Source organism: Balaenoptera acutorostrata, chromosome 20, assembly GCF_949987535.1.
Source record: "Balaenoptera acutorostrata chromosome 20, mBalAcu1.1, whole genome shotgun sequence".
Lineage (NCBI taxonomy): Eukaryota > Metazoa > Chordata > Mammalia > Artiodactyla > Balaenopteridae > Balaenoptera > Balaenoptera acutorostrata.
Genome location: NC_080083.1, coordinates 30,726,578 through 30,738,774, shown reverse-complemented (window position 1 = coordinate 30,738,774; position 12,197 = coordinate 30,726,578). Strand labels below are relative to the sequence as shown.

At 41.1% G+C, this 12,197-nt stretch overlaps 1 protein-coding gene across 1 annotated transcript; it reads left to right on the top strand.

Annotated features, from left to right (window-relative positions):
- The first annotated feature begins 8,885 nt into the window (after nt 1-8,885).
- KIF2B (kinesin family member 2B) lies at nt 8,886-10,938 on the top strand. Its single transcript, XM_007198457.2, is given in 2 exon segments — nt 8,886-9,950; nt 9,952-10,938. Coding segments are annotated over 2 exon segments (2,052 nt in total).
- The last annotated feature ends 1,259 nt before the right edge of the window (nt 10,939-12,197 follow it).

Sequence of the window (12,197 nt, the reverse complement as noted above, 5' to 3'; positions counted from 1 at the left end):
CACTTGTGGAATTTGTACTATATCAATTAGAATGACGGAGAGCTACTAAAACATCTGTAAGCAGGGGATTAATAAGAAATTATCCATTAAAATAATTCTAAGGGCAATGTGAGAAATAAGCTGAGTTCCTGACTGGATGAGGTTGCCCAATGAAGCAAGGTAATAATTGGTTGGGAGATTAAAACATGTCACAGTTACAGAACACTTGTAGAGGCTGGAAAAGGATTACCTAACTCCAAATCAGGATGAGCAGAAAGGGGGGGGGGCAAGTCAAAGATCTGTTTCAGGCTTTTGTTAGTGGGTAGATGTTGAAGCTACTAAAGGCAATTAAAAACACCTGAGACAGATTGGTTCTAGATGACGGAGTAGAAGGACGTGCTCTCACTCGCTCTTGTGAGAACACCGGAATCACAACTAACTGCTGAACAATCAATGACAGAAAGACACTGGAATGCACCAAAAAACACACCCCATATCCAAAGACAAAGGAGAAGCCACAGTGAGATGGTAGGAGGGGCACAATAACAATAAAATCAAATCCCATAATTGCTGGGTGGGTGACTCACAAACTGGAGAACACTTATAACACAGAAGTCCACCCACTGGAGTGAAGGTTCTGAGCCCCACCAGGCTTCCCAACCTGGGGGTCTGGCAACTTGAGGAGGAATTCCTAGAGAATCAGACTTTGAAAGCTAGCGGGATTTGACTGCAGGACTTCAACAGGACCAGGGGAAACAGAGATTCCACTCTTGAAGGACACACACAAAGTAGTGTGCACATTGGGATCCAGGGGAAGGAGCAGTGACCCCATAGGAGACTGAACCAGACCTACCTACTAGTGTTGGAGGGTCTCCTGCAGAGGCAGGGGGGTGGCCCTGTCTCACCATGAGGACAAGGAAACTGGCAGCAGAAGTTCTGGGAAGTACTCCTTAGTGTGAGCCCTCCCAGAGTCCTCCATTAGCCCCACCAAAGAGCCCAGTAGGCACCAGTGTTGTGTCACCTCAGGCCAAAAAACCAACAGGGAGGGAACCAAGTCCAACTCATCAGCAGTCAAGCATATGAAAGTTTTACTGAGCTCTGCCCACCAGAGCAACACCCAGGTCTACCCACCACCAGTCCCTCCTATCAGGAAACTTGCACAAGTCTCTTAGAGAGCCTCATCAACCAGAGGGCAGAGAGTGGAAGCAAGAAGAACTACAATCCTGCAGCCTGTGGAACAAAAACCATATTCACAGAAAGATAGACAAGATGAAAAGGCAGAGGGCAGGGTGCCAGATGAAGGAACAAGATAAAACCCTGGAAAAACAACTAAATGAAGTGGAGATAGGCAACCTTCCAGGAAAAGAATTCAAATTAATGATAGTGAAGATGATACAGGACCTCGGAAAAAGAATGGAGGCAAAGATTGAGAAGATGCAAGAAATGTTTAACAAAACCCTAGAAGAATTAAAGAACAAACAAAAAGAGATGACCAATACAATAACTGAAATGAAAACTACACTAGAAGGAATCAGTAGCAGAATAACTGAGGCAGAAGAAAGGATAGGTGACCTGGAAGACAGAATGGTGGAATTCACTGCTGCGGAACAGAATAAAGAGAAAAGAATGAAAAGAAATGAAGACAGCCTAAGAGACCTCTGGGACAACATTAAACCCAGCAGCATTCTCACTATAGGGGTCCCAGAAGGAAAAGAGAGAGAGAAAGGACCCGAGAAAATATTTGAAGAGATTATAGTCAAAAACTTCCCTAACATGGGAAAGGGAATAGCCACTCAAGTCCAGGGAGCGCAGAGAGTCCCAGGCAGGATAAACCCAAGGAGAAACATGCTGGGACCCATAGTAATCAAACTGACAAAAATTAAAAAAGACAAAGAAAAATTATTGAAAGCAGCAAGGGAAAAATGACAAATAACATACATGGGAACTCCCATAAGGAGAACTCCCATAAGGCTAACAGCTGATTTATCAGCAGAAACTCTGAAATTTCTGCCAAAGGGAGTGGCATGATATATTTAAAGTGATGAAAGGGAAGAACCTACAACAAAGATTACTCTACCGGCAAGAATTTCATTTAGATTTAATGGAGAAATCAAAAGCTTTACAGACAAGCAAAAGCTAAGAGAATTCAGCACCACCAAACCATCTCTACAACAAATGCTAAAGGAACTTCTCTAAGTGGGAAACACAAGAGAAGAAAAAGACCTACAAAAACAAACCCAAAACAATTAAGAAAATGGTCATAGGAACATACATATTGATAATTACCTTAAACGTGAAAGGATTAAATGCTCCAACCAAAAGACACAGGTTTGCTGAATGGATACAAAAACAAGACCCATATATATGCTGTCTACAAGAGATCTACTTCAGACCTAGGGACACATACAGACTGAAAGTGAGGGGATGGAAAAATATATTCCATGCAAATGGAAATCAAAAGAAAGCTGGAGTAGCAATAGTCATATCAGATAAAATAGTCTTTAAAATAAAGAATGTTACAAGAGACAAGAAAGGACACTACATAATGATCAAGAGATCAATCCAAGAAGAAGATATAACAATTATAAAGACATATGTACCCAAATTAGGAGCATCTCAATACATAAGGCAATTGCTAACAGCTCTAAAAGAGGAAATCGACATTAACACAATAATAGTGGGGGACTATAACACCTCAATTACACCAATGGACAGATCATCCAAACAGAAAATTAATAAGGAAACACAAGCTTTAAATGTCAAAATAGACTACATAGATTTAATTGATATTTATAGGACATTCCATCTGTAAGCAGCAGATTACACTTTCTTCTCAACTATGCACAGAACGTTCTCCAGGATAGATCACATCTTTGGTCACAAATCAAACCTCAGTAAATTTAAGAAAACTGAAATCATATCAAGCATCTTTTCTGACTACAATGCTATGAGATTAAAAATCAATTACAGGGAAATATGCGTGAAAAACACAAACACATGGAGCTTAAATAATACGTTACCCAATAACCAAGAGATCACTGAAATAATCAGAGGAAACCAAAAAATACCTAGAGACAAATGACAATGAAAACACGATGATCCAAAACATATGGGAAGCAGCAAAAGCAGTTCTAAGAGGGAAGTTTATAGCAATACAAGCCTACCTCAAGAAACAAGAACAATCTCAAATAAACAATATAACCTTACACCTAAAGGAACTAGAGAAAGAAGAACAAACAAAACCCAAAGTCAGCAGAAGGAAAGAAATCATAAAGATCAGAGCCGAAATAAATGAAATAGAAACAAAGAAAACAATAGCAAAGATCAGTAAAACTAAAAGCTGGTTCCTTGAGAAGATAAACAAAATGGATAAACCATTAGCCAGACTCATCAAGAGAAAGAGGGAGAGGACTCAAATCAAGAAAAATAGAAATGAAAAAGGAGAAGTCAAAACAGACACTGCAGAAATACAAAGCATCCTAAGAGACTACTACAAGCAACTCTATGCCAATAAAATGGACAACCTGGAAGAAATGGGCAGATCCTTAGAAAGGTATAACCTTCCAAGACTGAACCAGGAAGAAATAGAAACTATGAACAGACCAATCACAAGAAATGAAATTGAAACTGTGATTAAAAATCTTCCAACAATCAAAAGTCCAGGACCAGATAGCTTCACAGGTGAATGCTATCAAACATTTAGAGAAGAGCTAACACCCATCCTTCTCAAACTGTTTCAAAAAATTGCAGAGGCAGGAACACTCCCAAACTCATTCTATGAGGCCACCATCACCCTGATACCAAAATCAGACAAAGACACTACAAAAAAGAAAATTACAGACTAATATCACTGATGAATATAGATTGAAAAACCCTCGACAGAATACTAGCAAACAGAATCCAACAACACATTAAAAGGATCATACACCATGATCAAGGGGGATTTACCCTAGGGAGGCAAGGATTCTTTAGTATATGCATATCAATAAATGTGATACCCCATATTAACAAATTGAAGGAGAAAAACCATATGATCATCTCAATAGATGCAGAAAAAGCTTTTGAGAAAATTCAACACCGATTTATGATAAAAACTCTCCAGAAACTGGGTATAGAGGGAACCTACCTCAACATAGTAAAGGCCATATATGACAAACCCACAGCAAACATCATTCTCAATGGTGAAAAACTGAAAGCATTTCCTCTAAGATCAGTAACAAGACAAGGATGTCCACCCTCACCACTATTATTCAACATAGTTTTGGAAGTTCTAGCCACAGCAATCAGAGAAGAAAAAGAAATAAAAGGAATACAATTTGGAAAAGAAGAAGTAAAATTGTCACTGTTTGCAGATGACATAATACTATACGTAGAGAATCCTAATGATGCCACCAGAAAACTACTAGAGCTAATCAATGAATTTGGTAAATTTACAACATACAAAATTAATGCACAGAAATCTCTTGCATTCCTATACACTAATGATGAAAAATCTGAAAGAGAAATTAATGAAACACTCCCATTTACCATTGCAACAAAAAGAATAAAATACTTAGGAATAAACCTACCTGGGTAGACAAAAGACCTGTATGCAGAAAACTATAAGGCACTGATGAAAGAAATTAAAGATGATAGAAACAGATGGAGAGATATACCATGTTCTTGGATTGGAAGAATCAATATTGTGAAAATGACTATACTACCCAAAGCAATCTACAGTTTCAATGCAATCCCTACCAAATTACCATTGGCATTTTTTACACAACTAGAAGAAAAAATCTTAAAATTTGTATGGAGACAGAAAAGATCCCAAATAGCTAAAGCAGTCTTGAGGGGAAAAAACGGAGCTGGGGGAATCAGACTCCCTGACCTCAGACTACACTACAAAGCTACAGTAATCCAGACAATATGGTACTGGCACAAAACCAGAGATATAGATCAATGGAACAGGATAGAAAGCCCAGAGATAAACCCACGCACCTATGGTCAACTAAGCTATAACAAAGGAGGCAAGGATATACAATGGAGAAAAGACAGCCTCTTCAATAAGTGGTGCTGGGAAAACTGGACAGCTACATGTAAAAGAATGAAACTAGAACACTCCCTAACACCATACACAAAAGTAAACTCAAAATGGATTAGAGACCTAAATGTAAGACTGGACACTCTAAAACTCTTAGAGGAAAATATAGGAAGAACCCTGTTTCACATAATTCACAGCAAGATCTTTTTTGATCCACCTCCTAAAGTAATGGAAATAAAAAGAACAATAAACAAATGGGACCTAATGAAACTTAAAAGCTTTTGCATAGCAAAGGAAACCATAAACAAGATGAAAAGACAACACTCAGAATGTGAGAAAATATTTGCAAATGAATCGACATACAAAGGATTAATCTCCAAAATATATAAACAGCTCATGCAGCTCAATATTAAAAAATCATACAACCCAATCCAAAGATGGGCAGAAGACCTAAGTAGACATTTCTCCAAAGAAGACATACAGATGGCCAAGAAGCACACAAAAAGATGCTCAACATCACTAATTATTAGAGAAATGCAAATCAAAACTACAATGAGGTATCACCTCACACCAGTTAGAATGGGCATCATCAGAAAATCTACAAACAACAAATGCTGGAGAGGGTTTGGAGAAAGGGAACCCTCTTGCACTGTTAGTGGGAATGTAAATTGATACAGTCACTATGGAGAACAGTATGGAGGTTCATTAAAAAACTAAAAATAGAATTACCATATGACCCAGGAATTCCACTACTGGGTATATACCCAGAGAAAACCATAATTCAAAAAGATACATGCACCCCAATGTTCATTGCAGCACTATTTACAATAGCCATGTCATGGAAGCAACCTAAATGTCCATCGACAGACGAATGGATAAAGAAGATGTGGTACATATATACAATGGAATATTACTCAGCCATAACAAGGAATGAAATTGGGTCATTTGTAGAGATGTGGATAGACCTAGAACCTGTCATACAGAGTGAAGTAAGTCAGAAAGAGAAAAACAAATATCGTATATTAACGCATATATGTGGAACATAGAAAAATGTTACAGATGAATCGGTATGCAGGGCAGAAATTGAGACAGAGATGTAGAGAACGAACGTATGGATACCAAGGCGGGAAAGCGTCTGGGGGTGGGGGTAGTGGTGTGATGAATTGGGAGATTGGGTTTGACATATATACACTAATATGTATAAAATGTATAATTAATAAGAACCTGCTGTATAAAAAAATTAATAAAATTAAATTTAAAAATTAAAAAAAAAGAAAAACACCTGAGAGGTTTGTCTCTCTCCTTCCCACTCTCTCTCTATATGTATGTATCTCCAAGTAAAACAAATTAAACTTGGAAACAATGAGACCTCTTAAGGAGCTATTTAAGAGAAAATAGAACTAAAGGGGGAAAAAACCCTGAAATATCTTAAAAGACCTTTATGGGTATGCTGGGCAGCAAAATAAACTTTAGTCTCTGACTTTTACACTGTCACCACAGACCTAGTCATCTACAAAATTATTGGCTTAGTTGTAAAAATATGGTTAACTGGGCAAAGCCCTAGTTTGCATAATTTTGAGAGCAGGCTAGTTTTTTCAAAGGTAAAGGTTTAAAAAAACAACAACAACTATTAAGCACCTTAAAGCAGCAATGTTTTCAAAAATATAATTTAACTTAAAAAACTGAAGGATTAAAACATTTCCCTAATGCCCTTAAAACTAAGAAAAAACTGGGCTTCCCTGGTGGCACAGTGGTTGAGAATCTGCCTGCCAATGCAGGGGACACGGGCTCGACCCCTGGTCTCGGAAGATCCCATATGCCGTGGAGCAGCTGGGCCCGTGAGCCACAATTACTGAGCCTGCGCGTCTGGAGCCTGTGCTCCGCAACAAGAGAGGCCATGATAGTGAGAGGCCCATGCACCACGATGAAGAGTGGCCCCTGCTTGCCACAACTAGAGAAAGCCCTTGCACAGAAACGAAGACCCAACACAGCCATAAAAATAAATAAATTAATTAAAAAATAGGAATAATAATTAAAAACTAAGAAAAAACTGATTTATAGTACAACTTTATATATCGATAATTTGGCAAATAAAATTAATAATCGTAAAAACACAACTAGGTAAAGCCCTTTCTCCAATCCCTCTGCTGACATTCAACATCTCCCTGAAGTGAGCACTACGTACTTATCCAATACCACCCTCTCCAAACTTCTTTTCAAAATGTAAGCTTAAGTAAATTTTTAAGTAAACTTTCCATTTAAAAGAAGTCAGTTGGGACTTCCCTGGTGGTGCAGTGGTTAAGAATCCACCTGTCAATGCAGGGAACACGGGTTTGAGCCTTGGTCTGGGAAGATCCCACATGCCGTGGAGTAACTAAGCCTGTGTGCCACAACTACTGAGCCTGCCTGGCACAGCTACTGAAGCCCGCACACCTAGAGCCTGTGCTCTGCAACAAGAGAAGCCACCTCAATAAGACGCCCGCTCACCAAAACGAAGAGTAGACCCTGCTCGCCACAACTAGAGAAAAGCCCACGAGCAGCAATGAAGACCCAACGCAGCCAAAAATAAACAAATTTTTTAAAAAGTCAGTTTATAGTTAAGAACTTATTTCCATATGTTACTTGATCCTAGGGAGGGTTGTAAGGACACCATGATACTTCATGCTACTATGGAGCTGTCACTGCAATTACCCCCAGACTCACAGCCCAAAAGACAGTGTGGTACTTGGGGGAAAAGAAAGATCAACTTAAAGTGTCACCTTAATACTCATGTTGTCCTCTCTGGCAGTTGATATAATCTTTGTTGTTTTTTGTAAATCATCCTACAGAAAAAATTGCAAACTTGCCAGAATATACTGCCTCTGATCATTTTAGCTGCCTTTCCATCTCCCATTCCCCAAGCCCCACTCCCTCCACCCACCCACACCAACTTCTTAAGGACACAGACACATTGCAGGATAAAGAGGGGGTATAAGATGAATTATCTCTTTCTACCAAACATCATTCCTCTCCAAATTATGGATAATGAGGCCAGAAGTGTAATTACTGAAGGAGTTTGGAAAGGTAATTGCTGAAATAATCTCAAAAATAGTGGTGACTGCAGTGAGTACAACGACTCACTTTATAGCTGTCAGAGCCACTTGGAATGTGATAAAGAGCTTATGTTTGCAAACCCAAATGCTGCATCAAACGAAGTTCCATATTAGCAAATTACCACAAGAACCCCTTACAGTCAACTCATTTTGATTTTGTAATGAGAAATCCCATTAAAGAGGAATAACTTTAAGTTGTGACTGTTAAACATGTTGTGAAGCAGGGGAGGGACAGAAAAAAGATGGAAAGTTTGAGGGAATTTTTCTGGGATCCTCTCCTTGAAGCCTGTAATTTGCAGGCAGCTCTACCTTCCTTGTTCCCATTGATCACCGGAGGATTGTGAAGTTTAAGGTAGCATTCACTGGTTCTCAAACTAAAACACTTAGCTTTGAGATTGCCCGTCAAGACTGCAGGGGAGAATGGATATTTCTGAAGCTTAGGCACAAGTGTCCGTGGAACACACACCCCATTCCCAACACTTATCCCTATGCTCTCAGTGCAGAGAACAATTTCTCTATTCCAGCTGCTTCTGTACCTAGCACCTAGCATCACGAACGACGTGAATTTTTTCCCACCACCTCTCATCCAGAGGCCCTAGGCTCTGCCGCCTCTTTTCCCCAGTGCTCTGTGACGAGAATGGCCCCAGGCCAAGCCCTAGTGCTCACAAAGGTAGGTGCAAACCCGGAGTGCACTCAGTGCTCTGGGCGCTTCAGTCTGGCTTGGGCTCAGGTCCTGCTGCTCCAAACCCAAGGGACCCTGGAGGCGAGCCCTGACCCCTCCATCACTCGCCATGGCCGGCCAGTTATGCCTCCCTGTCTCCCCGCGACTCTCTTGCGTGAAGCCCTTGAAGCCGCACTTCGGAAATATCCAAGTGGGCATCTGTGTGGCGATCCAGCGCAGCGATGGGCGGATCCACCTCGTGGTGGTCACAGAAGTCAAAACACAAAACGCTTGGGTCACGGTAGAATGGGTCGAAAAAGGAGTCAAAAAAGGCAAAAAGATTGATCTAGAGGCCATATTCCTGCTGAATCCAGCGCTGGCGTCTGCTGAGCACCCCACGCCGGCCAGGGCGTTGCCCTCCTTGTCTCTAGTGCCCTCTTCGGCCATCGGGAACCAGCGGACGGCCACGCGGTGGAGTGCAAGGATCCCCCAGAAAAACGAAATGCCCTCGGGGGACAGTCCGGATGTGAGAGTTTCCAGCAGTCTTTGCCTGATGAAGCAGAAAAAGTCTCCCTGCCTACGGGAAATTGAGAAACTGCAAAAGCAGCGAGAGAAGCACAGACGGCTGCAGCTGGAGATCCGAGCTCAGCGCGCCCTGGCTGTCAACACGGGAAACCCCAACTACGAGATTCAGAGCATGATCGAGGAATGCCGCAGGCACCTGGACTGCAGCCAGTTGTCGGGCCCGAAGCCACTGGAGGACCACCGCATCTGCGTCTGCGTGAGGAAGCGGCCTCTCAACCAGCGGGAGACCACCATGAAGGACCTGGATATCATCACCATCTCCTCGGACAAAGTGGTCATGGTGCACGAGTCCAAACAAAAGGTGGACCTTACTCGCTACCTGGAGAACCAGACCTTCTGCTTCGACCACGCCTTCGACGACACTGCCTCCAACGATTTGGTGTACCAGTTCACCGCCCAGCCACTGGTTGAGTCCATCTTCCACAAAGGCATGGCTACCTGCTTTGCCTATGGGCAGACGGGCAGTGGGAAAACGCACACCATAGGTGGAGCCTTTTCAGGAAGGGACCAAGATTGTTCTAAAGGCATTTATGCCATGGTGGCACAGGATGTCTTCCTCCTGCTCAAAACTTCTGCTTATAAGAAGCTGGACCTCAAAGTCTATGGGACATTTTTTTGAGATTTATGGGGGCAAGGTGTATGACTTGAACTGGAAGAAGACACTGCAAGTCCTTGAGGATGGCAGTTAGCAAATCCAGGTGGTCGGGCTGCAGGAACAAGAGGTGTGCTGTGTGGAGGACATGCTGAACCTTGCGGAACTCGGGAACAGCTGCCGGACTTCAGGACAGACATCAGTCAATGCCCACTCTTCCAGGAGCCACACAGTGTTCCAGATCATTTTAAAGTCTCGAGGGAAACTGCATGGTAAGTTTTCCCTTGTTGACTTAGCTGGGAATGAAAGGGGAGCTGATACTGCCAAGGCCAACCGGAAAAGACAGCTGGAAGGAGCAGAGATTAATAAGAGTCTCCTCGCACTCAAAGAATGCCTCCGGGCTTTGGGTCAGAACAAGTTTCATACCCCATTCAGAGCCAGCAAGCTCACACAGGTGCTCCGGGACTCCTTTATAGGCCAGAACTCCTCCACTTGCATGATTGCTACTATCTATCCAGGGATGGCCTCTTGCGAAAACACCCTCAACACTTTAAGATATGCCAACAGAGTAAAAGAAATAACTCTAGATTTAAGGCCTCACCATCGTTGTCTTTATCCTGCTGAACGTGAGGTGCCAAGGATGTTGGAAAATCACATTAGAAATTTACAAATGTCCCTTCAAGGGAACGAATTTATTAAAATGCCTTGTATGCAGAGTGAGAAGGAGGAAGAGACTAAAGAAATCAAAGCACCATCCTTTCCATTAATGGAGGATACAGCAATCTCCTGGAAGGAATGAAGCCAACGGCCAGGGAATAACATCCAGGAGACAGCTGATGGGGTAAACTGTGATGTTGATTTTTGCATTGCCCAGTTATTGTCCATTTTGGAGCAGAAAATAGGTTTTCTGACTGAGATTCAAAGGAAACTGAAATTATTACGAGCTGACCTTCAAAAGAAGAGCAAGTATAGTGAAGCCAATGGTGAGAGATCAGACCTGAAATGATGGATACAGTGCTGCAGTTCCTAAGTCTCTTATAAAGGAAAGTTGCCTAAATTATCTAGATATAAAGATCCTCCTGGAAAGTTTAAAACCTCTTAAAATATGGTTTTCAGAACTGTCCTCTTTCTTCTTCCTTTGTATTTCTGTAATTTGTTTTTATTCTGTAGGACAGTGGTTCTCAACTTGGAACCATTTTACCTCCTAGGGACATTTGGCAATGTCTGGAAGCATTTTCATTTGTCAGAATTGGGTGTGAGGGGAGTGGTGATACTGGCATGTAGTGGGTAGAGGGCCAGAGATGCTGTTAAACATACTACAATATACAGAATAGCCTCCTACAACAACTAATTATCTGGTTGAAAATATCAATAGTACTGAGGTTGAGAAACCCTGCTTTAGAAGAACCTAGCTGTGATGAAACCAGATTCCCTAAATTTGTGGCTAAGAAGGAAAAATATTGCAGTCCCTTTAGGACTAGAGTTGGAACACACCAAGGGGTGCACAATTGAGTAAATCTAATGATACCCACTCATGAGTCTTTTTCTGCTGCATTTGTGTGTACATTCAAATGGTTTCTAAGCTCTAGACATACTGTGGAGGTGAGAGTGGAGAAGGGAAAGGTTTTATTTAAGAGACTTTGTATGAGAGCCTAGAATTGAGAAGAATTTTATTTTTAATCTTTGAGTCGAAATTGCAAAGCACTGTGCTTCCTGAGAGTGGTAAAATAAAGTGTGTGTGTTGCAAAAGCATTGCGTTGCTAACTATGGTGTCTTTAAGCTTTTTTTTTTTTCTTCTCATGCTCTTTACCAAATTTCGTGCTTACGTGATTCACATAAAAAGATTTCCCCGATCAAATTATGAAATTAGAGTAGGGAATAAGTCAGCAAAGTAGTAGAAAAGTTCTGTCCTGAAGTGGGGCACATCCCATAAAGACCTCATAGAGAATGTGATAAATATCAATGCCTGAGATTAATTGTATAAGGAGAATATTTTCCTGATTCAAGGATCACAAAGTCCATTCTTTTGCAAAAAGAAGAAGCAGCTAATCTGATATGCAAATATAAATATAATAAATAATTTAATACACATCTACCTTCAGCAAACCTATTTATGAAATGCTATAATAAAATAAATAAGGATCTTTTGGTTCCAAGTCTAGCAGTTCCAAACTCTTTTTTTGAGGAAAAAAGTGGAATGATTTGCAAAGAAAGTGAATGGTGGATTGGGGAAACTTGAAGACACAAAAATTGTGCCCAAATTTG